Genomic DNA, 22,500 nt, shown 5'->3' on the forward strand with positions numbered 1-22,500 from the left:
ACACCCACCCCTCCACTCAAAGCATGACCAACTGTCTTTGTGGGTCCATCTGACTTACAGTTACACTGCTGGGGAACCAACTGACACCCACCCCTCCACTCAAAGCATGACCAACTGTCTTTGTGGGTCCATCTGACTTACAGTTACACTGCTGGGGAACCAACTGACACCCACCCCTCCACTCAAAGCATGACCAACTGTCTTTGTGGGTCCATCTGACTTACAGTTACACTGCTGGGGAACCAACTGACACCCACCCCTCCACTCAAAGCATGACCAACTGTCTTTGTGGGTCCATCTGACTTACAGTTACACTGCTGGGGAACCAACTGACACCCACCCCTCCACTCAAAGCATGACCAACTGTCTTTGTGGGTCCATCTGACTTACAGTTACACTGCTGGGGAACCAACTGACACCCACCCCTCCACTCAAAGCATGACCAACTGTCTTTGTGGGTCCATCTGACTTACAGTTACACTGCTGGGGAACCAACTGACACCCACCCCTCCACTCAAAGCATGACCAACTGTCTTTGTGGGTCCATCTGACTTACAGTTACACTGCTGGGGAACCAACTGACACCCACCCCTCCACTCAAAGCATGACCAACTGTCTTTGTGGGTCCATCTGACTTACAGTTACACTGCTGGGGAACCAACTGACACCCACCCCTCCACTCAAAGCATGACCAACTGTCTTTGTGGGTCCATCTGACTTACAGTTACACTGCTGGGGAACCAACTGACACCCACCCCTCCACTCAAAGCATGACCAACTGTCTTTGTGGGTCCATCTGACTTACAGTTACACTGCTGGGGAACCAACTGACACCCACCCCTCCACTCAAAGCATGACCAACTGTCTTTGTGGGTCCATCTGACTTACAGTTACACTGCTGGGGAACCAACTGACACCCACCCCTCCACTCAAAGCATGACCAACTGTCTTTGTGGGTCCATCTGACTTACAGTTACACTGCTGGGGAACCAACTGACACCCACCCCTCCACTCAAAGCATGACCAACTGTCTTTGTGGGTCCATCTGACTTACAGTTACACTGCTGGGGAACCAACTGACACCCACCCCTCCACTCAAAGCATGACCAACTGTCTTTGTGGGTCCATCTGACTTACAGTTACACTGCTGGGGAACCAACTGACACCCACCCCTCCACTCAAAGCATGACCAACTGTCTTTGTGGGTCCATCTGACTTACAGTTACACTGCTGGGGAACCAACTGACACCCACCCCTCCACTCAAAGCATGACCAACTGTCTTTGTGGGTCCATCTGACTTACAGTTACACTGCTGGGGAACCAACTGACACCCACCCCTCCACTCAAAGCATGACCAACTGTCTTTGTGGGTCCATCTGACTTACAGTTACACTGCTGGGGAACCAACTGACACCCACCCCTCCACTCAAAGCATGACCAACTGTCTTTGTGGGTCCATCTGACTTACAGTTACACTGCTGGGGAACCAACTGACACCCACCCCTCCACTCAAAGCATGACCAACTGTCTTTGTGGGTCCATCTGACTTACAGTTACACTGCTGGGGAACCAACTGACACCCACCCCTCCACTCAAAGCATGACCAACTGTCTTTGTGGGTCCATCTGACTTACAGTTACACTGCTGTCATATTGTTTGAGAAGCATACAATTGTGACAGCTTGTACTCTAGCAGTCCTATGGAGGTGGACACTGTGCATACAGACACATGTAATCATGCAGATGAAAAGCACACTCACAATCACGCACATAGCACACATAATACACAGTCATGGGGGCATACACTTTCATGCACATAGCATATTAACATACAGACAGACAGACCCACACACACCTGTCTTGTGTTTCTTGGAGTGGTGTATCTTTCTGCCTGAAGCTGAACGCACGCACGCACGCACGCACACACACACACACACACACACACACACACACTCACACTCACACACACACACACACACACACACACACACACACACACACACACCTGTCTTGTGTTTCTCAGAGTGGTGTCTCTTTTTCTGCCTGAAGCTGAACCGCAGCGGGTTCCATGACTCCAGTATAGACGGCTTGGGCTGGGTTTGTGTTTGGGGTTCGGGCGGTTCGGGGTCAGAGGCCGTAGGGGAGGGGGAGGAGGCGAGGCTGTCCCCCTCTGCGCTCATCATCTGTGACAGTCGTCGCACGTCTTCCTGGGTCATGGAGTTGTATCCGCCGTCTGACACACCCCCTGTCACACACACACAACACACCTTGTACTTTGTGTCACACACACACAGCACACCTTGTACTTTGTGTCACACACACACAACACACCTTGTACTTTGTGTCACACACACACACTACACCTTGTACTTTGTGTCACACACACACAACACACCTTGTACTAAAGGTATTTCTTGACGTTTCAACTACACTAGCCATGTGAATACAAAAAGCAGAGTCCAGTGAAAAAGTTCAGTTCAGTGAACATAAAAGTTAAGTTCAGTTAGCGAAGTTTGGTAAATAAAAAAAGAAAGTTTAGTGAAGAAAAAACCACCCGGGAAATTCAGTTAATTTGAAAGAAGAAGCACATATACATTATGCAGGCGGTAAACTTCACACTAAAACAAAGAAAACCAGTCCAAAACAGTTTGATTTTTGACGACGAATGTGCAAAACTGATTGAAAAGTTCACCAGACCTGTTTACCCCCATAACTGTTTTGGAGTAAAACCAGTCCAAAACAGTTTGATTTTTGACAACGAATGTGCAAAACTGATTGAAAAGTTCACCAGACCTGTTTACCCCCATAACTGTTTTGGAGTAATGCTCAGCCTCAAAAATAGTAATCCTGGCACAAAAATAGTAATCATCCAGCATTCGTCGCCAATTACAACGCACATGACAACTGTGTCTGCGAAACGCAATCATGCACATATATCCATCATTCACAAACAAAACGCATCAGTCAGTTTTTGTAGTCATCATAATTTCAAAGAAGATCACATCAAAAGCACATGCATCACTGATTCTTTTTCTTTTGCTCGTAGTAGGCCTTTTTCAGTGTGTCAAGCGCTTCTCTACTGTACTTGCGCTTGTCGAATGAGTGAGGGCGAGATTTCACCACTAGAAGGCTCTCCAGCATCTCATCAGACAGACATGATCTCTGGTCAGTCCTGTGCTTTTTCACCCCATTTTGCCATTGAAAAAAACAATGCCAAACGTGAATTAATAAAAATAATTTTTTTTATTTTTAATTTTTTTTATTTTAACATTTTTTTTACAGAAAATCGTAATCAATTACGCCAAAATCGTAAACAGGTCTGGTTCACTCATTGTTTTTATGCAAAGCACATCAAGAAAAAAATGAAAAAGCGTGGCAACACAAAAAGTGTGAAGGAAGATCTGCAAGGTGTAACTGTGCTAGGTGTAACTGTGCTAGGTGTAACTGTGCTAGGTGTAACTGTGCAAGGTGTAACTGTGCAAGGTGTAACTGTGCTAGGTGTAACTGTGCTAGGTGTAACTGTGCTAGGTGTAACTGTACCAGGTCCATGCAGTGTGCTCTGCACAACACTGAAAACGCCCGACCAGCTTCACAAAAAGGAAAACAAGCAAAATGCTTCACCACAACACCTGTTCAATAAACATCTTGTAAAGAAAGACAAAATAATGAGGGCCAGGCTGAACCCAGGTGCAGAGAAGTACAAGAGGCCAAACAAATTGGATCACGGAGCACAGGAAAGAAGAAGAAGGGGAAAAAAGCATGGAACTGAAAACAGGAAAACCCTGAAAGAGGAGGCAGATTTTCAAAGCAGGACAAGATTACTCCACAGAAAATAAAGCAGAGTCACAAACAGCCCCATTCAGCAAACACTGACAGCAAAGCAGGACACATTGTGCTGCTGGAACAATGGACTGAGCTACAACAAAACAAGCTATTAGGGAGACACATTGTGCTACTGGAACAATGGACTGAGCTACAACAAAACAAGCTATTAGGGAGACACATTGTGCTGCTGGAAAAAAAAGGCTGAGTGATGGACTGAGCTTCAACAAAACAAGCTATTAGGGAGACAAATTGTGCTGCTGGAACAATGGACTGAGCTTCAACAAAACAAGCTATTAGGGAGACAAATTGTGCTACTGGAAAAAAAAGGCTGAACGATGGACTGAGCTTCTCAACAAAACAAGCTATTAGGGAGACAAATTGTGCTACTGGAAAAAAAAGGCTGAACGATGGACTGAGCTTCTCAACAAAACAAGCTATGGAGACAAATTGTGCTACTGGAAAAAAAAAGGCTGAACAAAACAAGCTATGGAGACAAATTGTGCCGGCAAATAAAGCCAAACAGAAAAGATCATGTTCTATACAACCGAACACAGTCAAAGTTCATGCAGGTAAAACACTTAGACTGCTTTGCATTGATCAAAACAAGAATTGACCAAGCAGATGACAAATCTATAGGGTAGAGCGGTAATGTTGAACTTTAGCGTTATAAATTCATAGCTCACTATCTAGTGGCAAAGAATAATTCTTGTGAAATTAATTGATGGATTGAGCCCTAAATAAAGCATAATTGATTACTTGATCATTTGATTAAGAACAAGAAGAGCAAAGCCCATACGACTCACATGCTTGACCTTGACCTTTACATGACCTTGACCTTCAGGGTCAAGGTCAAATAACTAAACCTAGCAATGACATCATACACTAAGAACTGCTTTACACATTTTTCCTACCAAAATACATGTGACCTTGACCCAAGGTCATCCAAGGTCATGCAACACAAAGCTGTTAATTCAAGACATAGGAAGTACAATGGTGCTTATTGGCTCTTTCTACCATGAGATATGGTCACTTTTAGTGGTTCACTACCTTATTTTGGTCACATTTCATAAGGGTCAAAGTGACCTTGACCTTGATCATATGTGACCAAATGTGTCTCATGATGAAAGCATAACATGTGCCCCACATAATTTTTAAGTTTGAAACAGTTATCTTCCATAGTTCAGGGTCAAGGTCACTTCAAAATATGTATACAATCCAACTTTGAAGAGCTCCTGTGACCTTGACCTTGAAGCAAGGTAAACCAAACTGGTATCAAAAGATGGGGCTTACTTTGCCCTATATATCATATATAGGTGAGGTATTGAATCTCAAAAACTTCAGAGAAAATGTGAAAAATGTGAAAAATAGCTGTTTTTTAGGCAACATTTATGGCCCCTGCAACCTTGACCTTGAAGCAAGGTCAAGATGCTATGTATGTTTTTTGGGGCCTTGTCATCATACACCATCTTGCCAAATTTGGTACTGATAGACTGAATAGTGTCCAAGAAATATCCAACGTTAAAGTTTTCCGGACGGACGGACGACTCGGGTGAGTACATAGACTCACTTTTGCTTCGCATGTGAGTCAAAAATGGCTGCCATGGTTGTCTCTCTTTGCAGAAATCGCATACGTAAGATTGACATAGTTGGTTGCGCCGATGTGTTCCTTCTAAACCCCATGTAAACGACACATCTGTGCAGTTTATTCTCTACCTGAATGGTAACTAAAATGACATTTTATGTTTACAAGAGCCAGTTCTGCAAAATCAAAGGCAGTTCTGCAAAATCAAAGGATTAGACTGCAGTAGAAAAGTGCCCCTGAATTTACAACGGTAAAGTTCAACATAACCGGCAGAGCTTCAAAAAAAGGAGGAAAAAATGTTTTTGAGGAGAAAAACCTGTACTCATTCTGTCATCCAGGGTTGAGGTGGCTGCCACCACGGTCACCCCGTCCTCACAGATCGGGGTCTTGCCGTTCACCGCGCTCCCCCCACCGGACACCGGAGTGTCGGGGCTGAACACCACCTTGCAGGCAGACACCGCCCCCACCGCGTCCACGCTGGTCTTGTGGCCGTGGTCGTCAAGGTAACTGTCGACGCTGGCATGACTGATCTGATCGTACTCGGACCCAGAGTAGGAGTGCAGAGAGATGGATCGGCGGCGGATGTTTCTGCGGAACTGAGCCACGCCCAGAATCAGGTTCCGGATCTTGGTCCAGCGCCGCTTGCCTTTAGACATGGGCGACGCCCACTTGGCCTCCAGCATTACCTGCACAGGTAAACACAACAGGTACAAATACCTAGACAGGTAAACACAACAGGTACATATACATCCACAGGTAAACACAACAGGTACATATACCTCCACAGGTAAACACAACAGGTAAAAATACCTAGACAGGTAAACACAACAGGTACATATACATCCACAGGTAAACACTTCTTTCTTTCTTTATTTGGTGTTTAACGTCGTTTTCAACCGTTCAATTAATCAATCAATCAATGACGCTTATATCGCGCATATTCCGTGGGTACAGTTCTAGGCGCTCTGCAGTGATGCCGTGTGAGATGAAATTTTATACGGCCAGTAGATTGCAGCCATTTCGGCGCATATTTACCTTTCACGGCCTATTATTCCAAGTCACACGGGTATAGGTAGACAATTATTAACTGTGCCTGAGCAATTTTGCCAGGAAAGACCCTTTTGTCAATCGTGGGATCTTTAACGTGCACACCCAATGTAGTGTACACGGGGGGAGGGTTCGGACACCGAAGAGAGTCTGCACACAAAGTTGACTCTGAAATAAATTTACGCCGAACCTGGGATCGAACTCACGCTGACAGCGGCCAACTGAATACAAATCCAGCGCGCTACCAACTGAGCTATATCCCCGTTCAAGGTTATATCGCGACGGGGAAAGGGGGGGGATGGGATAGAGCCACTTGTTAATTGTTTCTTGTTCACAAGAGTCAGCGTGCATACCCAGACAGGTAAACAGGTAACCCCAGCAGGAAAGCTAGCTACAAGAGTCAGCGTGCATACCCAGACAGGTAAACAGGTAACCCCAGCAGGAAAGCTAGCTACAAGAGTCAGCGTGCATACCCAGACAGGTAAACCCAGCAGGAAAGCTAGCTACAAGAGTCAGCGTGCATACCCAGACAGGTAAACAGGTAAACCCAGCAGGAAAGCTAGCTACACGAGTCAGCATGCATACCCAGACAGGTAAACAGGTAAACCCAGCAGGAAAGCTAGCTACAAGAGTCAGCGTGCATACCCAGACAGGTAAACAGGTAACCCCAGCAGGAAAGCTAGCTACAAGAGTCAGCTACAAGAGTCAGCGTGCATACCCAGACAGGTAAACAGGTAAACCCAGCAGGAAAGCTAGCTACACGAGTCAGCGTGCATACCCAGACAGGTAAACAGGTAACCCCAGCAGGAAAGCTAGCTACAAGAGTCAGCGTGCATACCCAGACAGGTAAACAGGTAACTCCAGCAGGAAAGCTAGCTACAAGAGTCAGCGTGCATACCCAGACAGGTAAACAGGTAACCCCAGCAGGAAAGCTAGCTACAAGAGTCAGCGTGCATACTCAGACAGGTAAACAGGTAAACCCAGCAGGAAAGCTAGCTACACGAGTCAGCGTGCATACCCAGACAGGTAAACAGGTAAACCCAGCAGGAAAGCTAGCTACACGAGTCAGCGTGCATACCCAGAGAGGTAAACAGGTAACCCCAGCAGGAAAGCTAGCTACACGAGTCAGCGTGCATACCCAGACAGGTAAACAGGTAACCCCAGCAGGAAAGCTAGCTACAAGAGTCAGCGTGCATACCCAGACAGGTAAACAGGTAACCCCAGCAGGAAAGCTAGCTACAAGAGTCAGCGTGCATACCCAGACAGGTAAACAGGTAAACCCAGCAGGAAAGCTAGCTACAAGAGTCAGCGTGCAATCTTTACATAAGCAAGGATGCACTGTGGTCAAAGCCAGGTTACACTCAAATACCAGTCAAGCTAAAGACTTTCAACCATGGACAGTCAATGGAGATTGGTTGCGAAAAAGTAAAACAAACAAGTCGCGTAAGGCGAAAATACAATATTTAGTCAAGTAGCTGTCGAACTCACAGAATGAAACTGAACGCAACGCAACGCAGCAAGACCGTATACTCGTAGCATCGTCACTCCACCGCCCGTGGCAAAGGCAGTGCACGTGGAATTGACAAAAAGAGCGGGGTATTCGTTGCGCTGAGAAGGATAGCACGCTTTTCTGTACCTCTCTTCGTTTTAACTTTCTGAGCGTGTTTTTAATCCAAACATATCATATCTATATATTTTTGGAATCAGGAACCGACAAGGAATAAGATGAAAGTGTTTTTAAATTGATTTCGAAAAAAAAAATTTGATAATAATTTTTATATATTTAATTTTCAGAGCTTGTTTTTAATCCGAATATAACATATTTATATGTTTTTGGAATCAGCAAATGATGGAGAATAAGATAAACGTAAATTTGGATCGTTTTATACATTTTTATTTTTTTTTACAATTTTCCGATTTTTAATGACCAAAGTGATTAATTAATTTTTAAGCCACCAAGCTGAAATGCAATACCGAACCCCGGGCTTCGTCGAAGAGTACTTGAGCAAAATTTCAACCAATTTGGTTGAAAAATGAGGGCGTGACAGTGCCGCCTCAACTTTCACGAAATGCCGGATATGACGTCATCAAAGACATTTATCAAAAAAAGGAAAAAAACGTTCGGGGATTTCATACCCAGGAACTCTCATGTCAAATTTCATAAAGATCGGTCCAGTAGTTTAGTCTGAATCGCTCTACACACACACACACACACACACAGACACACACACACACGCACACACACACGCACATACACCACGACCCTCGTTTCGATTCCCCCTCGATGTTAAAATATTTAGTCAAAACTTGACTAAATATAAAAACCAATGTAATGACATTTAGATGTGCAAGACAGACGAGAAGCGACAACGTACCCGGTTGTAGTTGCCGTATGTGATGGCGTTTGGCTGCACGCCGTGTCGCTTCATCAGAGAGTACACCTGTACCGCCAGGCCCGGCTTGTTGTACTGGCCTGCCAGCTGCATCAACACTCGGTAACACACCTGTAACACATCAACACTCGGTAACACACATGTAACACATCAACACTCGGTAACACACCTGTAACACATCAACACTTGGTAGCACACCTGTGTAACCGGGGCCCTTGAAAGGTTCCGTATCCTCATTATTTGTTCTCAGGGGGAGGCTGAAGATTGCCGAGGAGAGCAACTATTTATCTCACCTTTACCCTGGCCCTATGTAATGTAGTTGCACAATCAGTCTAGTCTATGCCTCGCGTTGTGTTCAATACATGTGCCTACAATACTAGCCGACCTCGGTATTCAGAAGAAACCCTGTGTGTTTCTTAGTAATCTAGACTGTGCGTTACATAAATGTTGTGATGTGTGTTTTGGATGTTAGAGTTTGCCACGTACAGTACAGTTTTAACAACACATGTTTACAGCACAACAGTCAAGGATCGAGAGGCAGAAGTTACAATACATGACACGAAAGCAAGCTCACACACTTACGTTCGTTCACCGACACACGCATGTTCACGCTCACCTCCCGTACGTACAGTGATGTTCACCATAAGTCATTGGAAACAGTTACAAGGTTTTATTTTACACTATATTACATGAAAAGCAAGTAACAAACCCATCAAACAAAGCACCAAACAATCCTTCAATCAGTCTTACCTAGCGTTTACCCTAACTCCGATTAATAACTAACACCTACGGCTCCTTTCTTATGTATGCCTATCTCGTTCCTGCTGGCTCTGTTTCACACACAAGACAGACACGGCAACAATACGTATACTCAACACTGAAAGACGGAACGAACATGCAAACGTTCAGCATTTAAATGCAACGCTGAGAGACAACGATCAAGCAAAACACACAGCATTTGTTCAACGCTGAGAGACAACGATCAAGCAAAACACACAGCATTTGTTCAACGCTGAGAGACAACGATCAAGCAAAACACACAGCATTTGTTCAACGCTGAGAGACAACGATCAAGCAAAACACACAGCATTTGTTCAACGCTGAGAGACGACAAACAGGCAAAACACACAGCATTTGTTCAACGCTGAGAGACAACGATCAAGCAAAACACACAGCATTTGTTCAACGCTGAGAGACAACAAACAAGCAAAACACACAGCATTTGTTCAACGCTGAGAGACAACAAACAAGCAAAACACACAGCATTTGTTCAACGCTGAGAGACAACAAACAAGCAAAACACACAGCATTTGTTCAACGCTGAGAGACAACAAACAAGCAAAACACACAGCATTTGTTCAACGCTGAGAGACAACAAACAAGCAAAACACACAGCATTTGTTCAACGCTGAGAGACAACAAACAAGCAAGACACACAGCATTTGTTCAACGCTGAGAGACAAAACGAACTACGAAACAGAGACATAGTACACACTTGTGCAGCGTGTAAGAAAGAGAGAGAAAAAGACGAGGGAAAGAGAGCAAGCACTTATTCAGCGCTGACTGACGAGACTCGCAGAGCCGGCGTCTTTTATAGTCTCTCAAAGACTCGGTACTAATCTTCTGTGGTCGCTGTGGGCTGGCTGTAAGGGAGGGGATGGGGGTATCTACAGGAAAGGTGGGGGTGACTAGAAGGAAGGTGGGGTCACTGAGTACCTGCAACTCTGAGTTAGTGGGGCTCTCCCGCTACACTGGCAAACGCATGACGTAAAAACTAGATATGATGACGTTACCCGTACATGTTCCCGTACACGTGCTGAGAAGCCACATCTAGATCTTGCTATTGCCCATCAATAACATACATGTAACACATAATCACTTGATATCACCACACTGCTCTGTATTAGGTACATCAACACACATGATCACAAGTGTAACATGAATCATCACGTTTGTCATATATTTTATTTTCTTATTTCATTTTGTTCTTATCCCATTGCTGGGAAATTTGGGTGGCTTCCTCCCAGTGAAAAGCTTGCAGTAACAAGAGATGCGCTACCCAGGTGTCTGCGTATTTAGGTGTAATCAGCCACCTGCACTAATGGCACAATGACCAAAGTCTTTAATGTGCCACCGTGGTGACATGGGGATTGGAAGCAGTCACCCTAGGATCACAAGTCCAGAGCTCCACCAACTGAGCTATCCGGCCCCAAATATACACTACTAACATACTTGTTGCATACATTATGCCACAATAAATACTCAATATTCATGTGTATCACTAGAGCTGGTGAATTCAGCATCAAAACAGAAGACAAGCACACTGTGACACAGCTAGAAACACACGGAGAGACAGACCTGGTCCACAAGCACACAGCTAGAAACACACGGAGAGACAGACCTGGTCGACAAAGGGCAGCTTGTGGGATCCCATTTTCTGCAGGACGGCAAAGCCGATTTTCAGCGCCTCCATTTTCTTGGGGTGCGTGTGTACGAAGGCTGGAAAGGCGATGAACCAGAGACTGTAGCAGTGACTCAGCAAACACCTGTAGCACAACGTTTACCTGGTTATGTCTGTTCATACTCGCACAGGTACGCAACCATGTAAATGTATCAAAGTTAACAAGTGAACCAATGGAGTGTTTCTTGTGATGTTTTGTGAACCAATGGAGTGTTTCTTGTCATGTTTTGTGAACCAATGGAGTGTTTCTTGTCATGTTTTGTGAACCAATGGAGTGTTTCTTGTCATGTTTTGTAAACCAATGGAGTGTTTCTTGTGATGTTTTGTAAACCAATGGAGTGTTTCTTGTGATGTTTTGTAAACCAATGGAGTGTTTCTTGTGATGTTTTGTGAACCAATGGAGTGTTTCTTGTCATGTTTTGTAAACCAATGGAGTGTTTCTTGTCATGTTTTGTGAACCAATGGAGTGTTTCTTGTCATGTTTTGTGAACCAATGGAGTGTTTCTTGTCATGTTTTTAAAGTTAACGTAACGTGTTTTGATACAGTTTTATCTAAAGTTTGTGAATAGCCTTGTGCCCTTCGTTTGAGAGTCTACACGTTTTGGTACTCTGGACAACGCACACAGCGCATAAGGTAATTTTGTTGTTACTTGTTTGTGTTGTATTTTGGTCGCCATTTTGTTATGACTTCATGAGTTTTTTATGTATAACGTGAGTTGAGGTATCTTTTTTTATATTTAGTCAAGTTTTGACTAAATATTTTAACATCGAGGGGGAATCGAAACGAGGGTCGTGGTGTATGTGTGTCTGTCTGTGCGTGTGTGTGTGTGTGTGTGTGTGTGTGTGTGTGTGTGTGTGTAGAGCGATTCAGACTAAACTACTGGACCGATCTTTATGAAATTTGACATGAGAGTTCCTGGGTATGAAATCCCCGAACGTTTTTTTCATTTTTTTGATAAATGTCTTTGATGACGTCATATCCGGCTTTTCGTGAAAGTTGAGGCGGCACTGTCACGCCCTCATTTTTCAACCAAATTGGTTGAAATTTTGGTCAAGTAATCTTCGACGAAGCCCGGACTTCGGTATTGCATTTCAGCTTGGTGGCTTAAAAATTAATTAATGACTTTGGTCATTAAAAATCTGAAAATTGTAAAAAAAAATAAAAATTTATAAAACGATCCAAATTTACGTTTATCTTATTCTTTATCATGTTCTGATTCCAAAAACATATAAATATGTTATATTCGGATTAAAAACAAGCTCTGAAAATTAAAGATATAAAAATTATTATCAAAATTAAATTGTCGAAATCAATTTAAAAACACTTTCATCTTATTCCTTGTCGGTTCCTGATTCCAAAAACATATAGATATATGTTTGGATTAAAAACACGCTCAGAAAGTTAAAACAAAGAGAGGTACAGAAAAGCGTGCTATCCTTCTTAGCGCAACTACTACCCCGCTCTTCTTGTCAATTTCACTGCCTTTGCCATGAGCGGTGGACTGACGATGCTACGAGCATACGGTCTTGCTGAAAAATGGCATTGCGTTCAGTTTCATTCTGTGAGTTCGACAGCTACTTGACTAAATATTGTATTTTCGCCTTACGCGACTTGTTGTAACTTTGAATAACGCAGGAACGTTGTCTTGTAGAGATTTCTTTGTATGACAGTTTGTTATTGTAATCTTGGCCTGATGAGTCAACGTTTGTATTTTCCGTAACGTAGCCATTTTGGTTTGTAACGTATTTATGCTAAGTTTCTTGAGTATTCTTAGTATTTATTGTTTTTAACGTAAGGAACATAATCCTTTCTTAAAGGTCAAAGGATTAATCAACGAGTGTTTGGTTATTGTAACTGTTTTGTGTTTATTGTTTTTAACGTAAGGAACATAATCCTTTCTTAAAGGTCAAAGGATCAATCAACGAGTGTTTGGTTATTGTAACTTTTTTGTGTTTATTGTTTTTAACGTAAGGAACGTAATCCTTTCTTAAATGTCAAAGGATCAATCAACGAGTGTTTGGTTATTGTCACTTTTTTGTGTTTATTGTTTTTAACGTAAGGAACATAATCCTTTCTTAAAGGTCAAAGGATCAATCAACGAGTGTTTGGTTATTGTAACTGTTTTGTGTTTATTGTTTTTAACGTAAGGAACATAATCCTTTCTTAAAGGTCAAAGGATCAATCAACGAGTGTTTGGTTATTGTAACTGTTTTGTGTTTATTGTTTTTAACGTAAGGAACATAATCCTTTCTTAAAGGTCAAAGGATCAATCAACGAGTGTTTGGTTATTGTAACTTTTTTGTGTTTATTGTTTTTAACGTAAGGAACGTAATCCTTTCTTAAAGGTCAAAGGATCAATCAACGAGTGTTTGGTTATTGTAACTTTTTTGTGTTTATTGTTTTTAACGTAAGGAACATAATCCTTTCTTAAAGGTCAAAGGATCAATCAACGAGTGTTTGGTTATTGTAACTTTTTTGTGTTTATTGTTTTTAACGTAAGGAACGTAATCCTTTCTTAAATGTCAAAGGATCAATCAACGAGTGTTTGGTTATTGTCACTTTTTAGTGTTTATTGTTTTTAACGTAAGGAACGTAATCCTTTCTTAAATGTCAAAGGATTAATCAACGAGTGTTTGGTTATTGTTGTTTATTGTTTTTAACGTAAGGAACGTAATCCTTTCTTAAATGTCAAAGGATTAATCAACGAGTGTTTGGTTATTGTCACTTTTTAGTGTTTATTGTTTTTAACGTAAGGAACGTAATCCTTTCTTAAAGGTCAAAGGATCAATCAACGAGTGTTTGGTTATTGTCACTTTTTTGTGTTTATTGTTTTTAACGTAAGGAACGTAATCCTTTCTTAAATGTCAAAGGATCAATCAACGAGTGTTTGGTTATTGTCACTTTTTTGTGTTTATTGTTTTTAACGTAAGGAACGTAATCCTTTCTTAAATGTCAAAGGATCAATCAACGAGTGTTTGGTTATTGTCACTTTTTTGTGTTTATTGTTTTTAACGTAAGGAACGTAATCCTTTCTTAAATGTCAAAGGATCAATCAACGAGTGTTTGGTTATTGTAACTTTTTTGTGTTTATTGTTTTTAACGTAAGGAACGTAATCCTTTCTTAAATGTCAAAGGATCAATCAACGAGTGTTTGGTTATTGTAACTTTTTTGTGTTTATTGTTTTTAACGTAAGGAACGTAATCCTTTCTTAAATGTCAAAGGATCAATCAACGAGTGTTTGGTTATTGTAACTTTTTTGTGTTTATTGTTTTTAACGTAAGGAACGTAATCCTTTCTTAAATGTCAAAGGATCAATCAACGAGTGTTTGGTTATTGTAACTTTTTTGTGTTTATTGTTTTTAACGTAAGGAACGTAATCCTTTCTTAAAGGTCAAAGGATCAATCAACGAGTGTTTGGTTATTGTCACTTTTTTGTGTTTATTGTTTTTAACGTAAGGAACGTAATCCTTTCTTAAAGGTCAAAGGATCAATCAACGAGTGTTTGGTTATTGTCACTTTTTTGTGTTTATTGTTTTTAACGTAAGGAACGTAATCCTTTCTTAAATGTCAAAGGATTAATCAACGAGTGTTTGGTTATTGTCACTTTTTAGTGTTTATTGTTTTTAACGTAAGGAACGTAATCCTTTCTTAAATGTCAAAGGATCAATCAACGAGTGTTTGGTTATTGTCACTTTTTTGTGTTTATTGTTTTTAACGTAAGGAACGTAATCCTTTCTTAAATGTCAAAGGATCAATCAACGAGTGTTTGGTTATTGTCACTTTTTTGTGTTTATTGTTTTTAACGTAAGGAACGTAATCCTTTCTTAAATGTCAAAGGATCAATCAACGAGTGTTTGGTTATTGTAACTTTTTAGTGTTTATTGTTTTTAACGTAAGGAACGTAATCCTTTCTTAAATGTCAAAGGATTAATCAACGAGTGTTTGGTTATTGTAACTTTTTTGTGTTTATTGTTTTTAACGTAAGGAACGTAATCCTTTCTTAAATGTCAAAGGATCAATCAACGAGTGTTTGGTTATTGTAACTTTTTAGTGTTTATTGTTTTTAACGTAAGGAACGTAATCCTTTCTTAAATGTCAAAGGATTAATCAACGAGTGTTTGGTTATTGTAACTTTTTAGTGTTTATTGTTTTTAACGTAAGGAACGTAATCCTTTCTTAAAGGTCAAAGGATCAATCAACGAGTGTTTGGTTATTGTCACTTTTTTGTGTTTATTGTTTTTAACGTAAGGAACGTAATCCTTTCTTAAAGGTCAAAGGATCAATCAACGAGTGTTTGGTTATTGTAACTTTTTAGTGTTTATTGTTTTTAACGTAAGGAACGTAATCCTTTCTTAAATGTCAAAGGATTAATCAACGAGTGTTTGGTTATTGTCACTTTTTAGTGTTTATTGTTTTTAACGTAAGGAACGTAATCCTTTCTTAAATGTCAAAGGATCAATCAACGAGTGTTTGGTTATTGTAACTTTTTTGTGTTTATTGTTTTTAACGTAAGGAACGTAATCCTTTCTTAAAGGTCAAAGGATCAATCAACGAGTGTTTGGTTATTGTCACTTTTTAGTGTTTATTGTTTTTAACGTAAGGAACGTAATCCTTTCTTAAAGGTCAAAGGATCAATCAACGAGTGTTTGGTTATTGTAACTTTTTAGTGTTTATTGTTTTTAACGTAAGGAACGTAATCCTTTCTTAAATGTCAAAGGATTAATCAACGAGTGTTTGGTTATTGTAACTTTTTAGTGTTTATTGTTTTTAACGTAAGGAACGTAATCCTTTCTTAAATGTCAAAGGATTAATCAACGAGTGTTTGGTTATTGTAACTTTTTAGTGTTTATTGTTTTTAACGTAAGGAACGTAATCCTTTCTTAAATGTCAAAGGATTAATCAACGAGTGTTTGGTTATTGTAACTTTTTAGTGTTTATTGTTTTTAACGTAAGGAACGTAATCCTTTCTTAAATGTCAAAGGATTAATCAACGAGTGTTTGGTTATTGTCACTTTTTAGTGTTTATTGTTTTTAACGTAAGGAACGTAATCCTTTCTTAAATGTCAAAGGATTAATCAACGAGTGTTTGGTTATTGTAACTTTTTAGTGTTTATTGTTTTTAACGTAAGGAACGTAATCCTTTCTTAAATGTCAAAGGATTAATCAACGAGTGTTTGGTTATTGTCACTTTTTAGTGTTTATTGTTTTTAACGTAAGGAACGTAATCCTTTCTTAAAGGTCAAAGGATCAATCAACGAGTGTTTGGTTATTGTCACTTTTTTGTGTTTATTGTTTTTAACGTAAGGAACGTAATCCTTTCTTAAATGTCAAAGGATCAATCAACGAGTGTTTGGTTATTGTCACTTTTTTGTGTTTATTGTTTTTAACGTAAGGAACGTAATCCTTTCTTAAATGTCAAAGGATCAATCAACGAGTGTTTGGTTATTGTCACTTTTTTGTGTTTATTGTTTTTAACGTAAGGAACGTAATCCTTTCTTAAATGTCAAAGGATCAATCAACGAGTGTTTGGTTATTGTCACTTTTTTGTGTTTATTGTTTTTAACGTAAGGAACGTAATCCTTTCTTAAATGTCAAAGGATCAATCAACGAGTGTTTGGTTATTGTCACTTTTTTGTGTTTATTGTTTTTAACGTAAGGAACGTAATCCTTTCTTAAATGTCAAAGGATCAATCAACGAGTGTTTGGTTATTGTCACTTTTTTGTGTTTATTGTTTTTAACGTAAGGAACGTAATCCTTTCTTAAAGGTCAAAGGATTAATCAACGAGTGTTTGGTTATTGTAACTGTTTTGTGTTTATTGTTTTTAACGTAAGGAACATAATCCTTTCTTAAAGGTCAAAGGATCAATCAACGAGTGTTTGGTTATTGTAACTTTTTTGTGTTTATTGTTTTTAACGTAAGGAACGTAATCCTTTCTTAAATGTCAAAGGATCAATCAACGAGTGTTTGGTTATTGTCACTTTTTTGTGTTTATTGTTTTTAACGTAAGGAACGTAATCCTTTCTTAAATGTCAAAGGATCAATCAACGAGTGTTTGGTTATTGTCACTTTTTTGTGTTTATTGTTTTTAACGTAAGAAACGTAATCCTTTCTTAAAGGTCAAAGGATTAATCAACGAGTGTTTGGTTATTGTAACTGTTTTGTGTTTATTGTTTTTAACGTAAGGAACATAATCCTTTCTTAAAGGTCAAAGGATCAATCAACGAGTGTTTGGTTATTGTAACTTTTTTGTGTTTATTGTTTTTAACGTAAGGAACGTAATCCTTTCTTAAATGTCAAAGGATTAATCAACGAGTGTTTGGTTATTGTAACTTTTTAGTGTTTATTGTTTTTAACGTAAGGAACGTAATCCTTTCTTAAATGTCAAAGGATTAATCAACGAGTGTTTGGTTATTGTAACTGTTTTGTGTTTATTGTTTTTAACGTAAGGAACATAATCCTTTCTTAAAGGTCAAAGGATCAATCAACGAGTGTTTGGTTATTGTAACTTTTTTGTGTTTATTGTTTTTAACGTAAGGAACGTAATCCTTTCTTAAATGTCAAAGGATCAATCAACGAGTGTTTGGTTATTGTCACTTTTTTGTGTTTGTTTGTTTTCGCCTGTTTTGTGTTTGTTATTTTTTCCCTTTTTACATTTAGTCAAGTTTTGACTAAATGTTTTAACATAGAGGGGGAATCGAGATGAGGATCGTGGTGTGTGTGTGTGTCTGTGCGTGTGTGTGTGTTGAGCGATTCAGACCAAACTACTGGACCGATCTTTAATAAATTTTACATGACAGTTCCTGGGTATGAAATCCCCAGACGTTTTTTCCATTTTTTCAATAAATGTCTTTTATGACGTCATATCTGGCTTTTTGTAAAAGTTGAGGCGGCACTGTCACACCTTCATTTTTCAATCAAATTGATTGAAATTTTGGCCAAGCAATCTTCGACGAAGGCTGGACTTCGGTATTGCTTTTCAGCATGAAGGCTTAAAAATTAATTGATGACTTTGGTCATTAAAAATCTGAAAATTGTAATTAAAATTATTTTTTTTATAAAACGATGCAAAATTACTTTTATTTTATTCTTCATCATGTTCTGATTCCAAAAACATATAAATATGTTATATTCGGATTAAAAACAAGCTCTGAAAATTAAAAATAAAAAAATTATGATTTTTTTTATTTTATTTATTTTTTTTTATTCTCTTTTTTTCTTGTCCCGACGCTTGTTCCTTCTCCCAGTATGCTACCACGCCGCCCCGTCCCAGCACTCACTGCAACATCCACCCCTGAACTTCGTTCTGCCGCCAGACTTTTTGTCGAATCAGTGAGCCCCCAGTGTTGGTCAGACACCTGGGCACCCTCACTAATTCTACAGACACTCCAGGGAAGGATGTCAGGCCGCTGCGGTAGGCTCCCCTCGGAAGATGACACTGCACTGCTGCTGAGTCACTTCGATGGTGTTCAGTATTGGTCCTGTTATTGGCCAGGGACACAGGCACCGCTACCTACTAAGCCCTCTACTTACGACACTGACTGTTAAGTCGCGGAGCCAGACTGAGTGAGCGTCTCCTCTTAGAGCAGACCGCCACTGCGTCCTTCCGTCGACCCCCCTGGAGCATCCCAGGCCGGCAGCAGAATATTCAGGGATTGCTGGAACAGGAACACTGGAACCAAGGTCACCATGAGAGCCCTGAGCAGGAAGGGTCACAAGAATCGAGACAAGTTTCTTTTATTTTTGCATTTTCTGCGTCAATCGCATTCGTGAAGTGAATGACACTCGGCTGTGTGATCCCAGCCTTCCCATTGGAACTTTAGCACTTCCACTCTGGGTAGGAGCCGACCGAAGCTCGAAAAACCCACCCACCCCTTATGGGATTCGAACCACGATCTCCCGGCCCGCAGTCCGACGCGCTAACCACTGCGCCATGATTAAAATTAAATTTCCGAAATCGTTTTATAAACACTTTCATCTTATTCCTTGTCGGTTCCTGATTCCAAAAACATATAGATACGATATGTTTGGATTAAAAACACGCTCAGAAAGTTAAAACAGAGAGGTACAGTAAAGCGTGCTATATGCAGCACAGCGCAACCGCTACCGCGCTGAACAGGCTCGTCACTTTCACTGCCTTTTGCACTAGCGGCAGACTACGGTCATTGTGAAAAAATGCAGTGCGTTCTGTTTCATTCTGTGAGTTCCACAGCTTGACTAAATGTAGTAATTTCGCCTTACGCGACTTTTTCTTGTTGTTTTGTAGTTTGATAATTATGCTGTGTGTTTTCTATCCTATATCGGTCTGGTCACAGGATGTTTACAGAACCATTACATCTTGTTGTTTCTTGCGTTTTGTTTATGCATTTTTTGATATCTTTGCCATGTCTAATAATTTGTTTTCTTGTCTCTTTTTCTTTCTGCTTAGTTTTTTACCGCAATACATATTACTGAATATCGCAATATGCAGATTTAATAAACCAGTATTTTTGCGCGTTATCGCCTGTAACCTGTGTTTGTCATTTCGAATGAACAATTTCTTGTACCAGCCTCGCACACGAAGGCGCGCACAGTATGACTCCAGTGTACAAGGTGCATGTATGACTCCAGTGTACAAGTATGACTCACTTAGCCCAGTGCTTGGGGTTGCCGTAGTGTTGTTGTGCCAGCTGCAACGACAAACAACACGTCTTGTCACACATGTACCGCTTCACACACAAACATGGCAACATTCCAAGACTACTTTGGATTTTCCACACCAGTCTCTTTTTAAGAGGAAAGCGAACATGTTACAACTGGAATACATAATATTTACATACTGTTTATCCAAGACTAAGCAGTAAACTCATGAACAACGAGTCACCAATTTTCAGAACCAGAAAATGGAAACTTAAATGTACTGTTACACATGTGAACTTGTATGAGGATGCCTGGCATGAAAAAGAGCTGTGAATATAGCACTCAAACCCCAAAAGTAAAATGGAGCGATGGGGAACACAGAACCATGAAAAGTTAAGGCTGAGAGTGAGACCCTCCCCACATCATCCCCCCACCATTCCCCCCCCCCCCCCCTGCCCCAACTTGTGCAGACAACAACGGTGGCTGGAGCCTGACTGACCTTCTGTGCAGATTTGACCTCCTGCTTTGACCGCCGGGCCACGGGGCTGTTAGGACACAGAGGTTTGCTGGGCAGCGACAGCGTCGACACTTTCTTCTTCAGGAACAGCTCCGGCTTCAGCTCAGGGAATCCCTTGTAACTGTAACACAGCCACCACCATCAGTAACATCCACCGCTCAAAGTAGCTCTTCTCATCACTGTAACACAGCCACCACCATCAGTAACATCCACCGCTTTTTGTTTTCCTTTCTATTTGTTGTCCCAGAAGCTCATATCTTGTTTGTCGTGTCTCTCTATTTGTTGTCCCAGACCTCATGTCTTGTTTGTCGTGTCTCTCTATTTGTTGTCCCAGACCTCATGTCTTGTTTGTCGTGTCTCTCTATTTGTTGTCCCAGACCTCATGTCTTGTTTGTCGTGTCTTTCTATGTGTTGTCCCAGAAGCTCTTATCTTGTTTGTCGTGTCATTCTATTTGTTGTCCCAGAAGCTCCTATCTTGTTTGTCGTGTCTCTCTATTTGTTGTCCCAGAAGCTCATATCTTGTTTGTCGTGTCTTTCTATTTGTTGTCCCAGAAGCTCATATCTTGTTTGTCGTGTCTCTCTATTTGTTGTCCCAGAAGCTCATATCTTGTTTGTCGTGTCTCTCTATTTGTTGTCCCAGAAGCTCCTCTCTTGTTTGTCGTGTCTTTCTATTTGTTGTCCCAGAAGCTCATGTCTTGTTTGTCGTGTCTTTCTATTTGTTGTCCCAGAAGCTCTTATCTTGTTTGTCGTGTCATTCTATTTGTTGTCCCAGAAGCTCCTATCTTGTTTGTCGTGTCTTTCTATTTGTTGTCCCAGAAGCTCCTATCTTGTTTGTCGTGTCATTCTATTTGTTGTCCCAGAAGCTCCTATCTTGTTTGTCGTGTCTCTCTATTTGTTGTCCTAGAAGCTCATGTCTTGTTTGTCGTGTCTTTCTATTTGTTGTCCCAGAAGCTCATATCTTGTTTGTCGTGTCTATCTATTTGTTGTCCCAGAAGCTCCTCTCTTGTTTGTCGTGTCTATCTATTTGTTGTCCCAGAAGCTCATGTCTTGTTTGTCGTGTCTTTCTATTTGTTGTCCCAGAAGCTCATGTCTTGTTTGTCGTGTCTCTCTATTTGTTGTCCCAGAAGCTCTTATCTTGTTTGTCGTGTCTCTCTATTTGTTGTCCCAGAAGCTCTTATCTTGTTTGTCGTGTCTTTCTATTTGTTGTCCCAGAAGCTCATATCTTGTTTGTCGTGTCTCTCTATTTGTTGTCCCAGACCTCATGTCTTGTTTGTCGTGTCTTTCTATTTGTTGTCCCAGAAGCTCCTATCTTGTTTGTCGTGTCTCTCTATTTGTTGTCCCAGAAGCTCCTATCTTGTTTGTCGTGTCTATCTATTTGTTGTCCCAGAAGCTCCTCTCTTGTTTGTCGTGTCTTTCTATTTGTTGTCCCAGAAGCTCCTCTCTTGTTTGTCGTGTCTATCTATTTGTTGTCCCAGAAGCTCCTCTCTTGTTTGTCGTGTCATTCTATTTGTTGTCCAGAAGCTCTTGTCTTGTTTGTCGTGTCTCTCTATTTGTTGTCCCAGAAGCTCATGTCTTGTTTGTCGTGTCATTCTATTTGTTGTCCCAGAAGCTCATGTCTTGTTTGTCGTGTCTCTCTACTTGTTGTCCCAGAAGCTCATGTCTTGTTTGTCGTGTCTTTCTATTTGTTGTCCCAGAAGCTCTTGTCTTGTTTGTCGTGTCTCTCTATTTGTTGTCCCAGAAGCTCATGTCTTGTTTGTCGTGTCTATCTATTTGTTGTCCCAGAAGCTCATCTCTTGTTTGTCGTGTCTATCTATTTGTTGTCCCAGAAGCTCCTCTCTTGTTTGTCGTGTCTTTCTATTTGTTGTCCCAGAAGCTCCTATCTTGTTTGTCGTGTCTCTCTATTTGTTGTCCCAGACCTCATGTCTTGTTTGTCGTGTCTCTCTATTTGTTGTCCCAGAAGCTCTTATCTTGTTTGTCGTGTCTCTCTATTTGTTGTCCCAGAAGCTCCTATCTTGTTTGTCGTGTCTCTCTATTTGTTGTCCCAGACCTCATGTC

The 22,500-nt window shown here is 40.7% G+C and overlaps 1 protein-coding gene across 4 annotated transcripts in view; it reads right to left on the reverse strand.

The window, feature by feature from the left end:
* The window catches only part of LOC138949542 (C-myc promoter-binding protein-like), a 150,075-nt gene that overhangs the window by 51,115 nt on the left and 76,460 nt on the right, over window positions 1–22,500 (reverse strand). For 3 of the 4 annotated variants that reach the window (XR_011450327.1, XM_070321410.1, XM_070321409.1), the window contains 6 exons: window positions 20,428–20,566; window positions 19,938–19,978; window positions 11,249–11,393; window positions 8,830–8,958; window positions 5,724–6,093; window positions 2,006–2,245 (listed from right to left, as the gene is read on the reverse strand). Coding sequence is in view for 3 of the 4 variants with exons in the window: in XM_070321410.1 (XP_070177511.1) it covers window positions 2,006–2,245; window positions 5,724–6,093; window positions 8,830–8,958; window positions 11,249–11,393; window positions 19,938–19,978; window positions 20,428–20,566 (1,064 nt within the window). In the remaining variant the exon portion in view is untranslated. The remainder of the gene's footprint in view (window positions 1–2,005; window positions 2,246–5,723; window positions 6,094–8,829; window positions 8,959–11,248; window positions 11,394–19,937; window positions 19,979–20,427; window positions 20,567–22,500) is intronic. The other variant, XM_070321401.1, reaches the window with a different exon arrangement.

The sequence above is a fragment of the Littorina saxatilis genome, linkage group LG1 (genome assembly GCF_037325665.1).
Source record: "Littorina saxatilis isolate snail1 linkage group LG1, US_GU_Lsax_2.0, whole genome shotgun sequence".
Taxonomy (NCBI): domain Eukaryota; kingdom Metazoa; phylum Mollusca; class Gastropoda; order Littorinimorpha; family Littorinidae; genus Littorina; species Littorina saxatilis.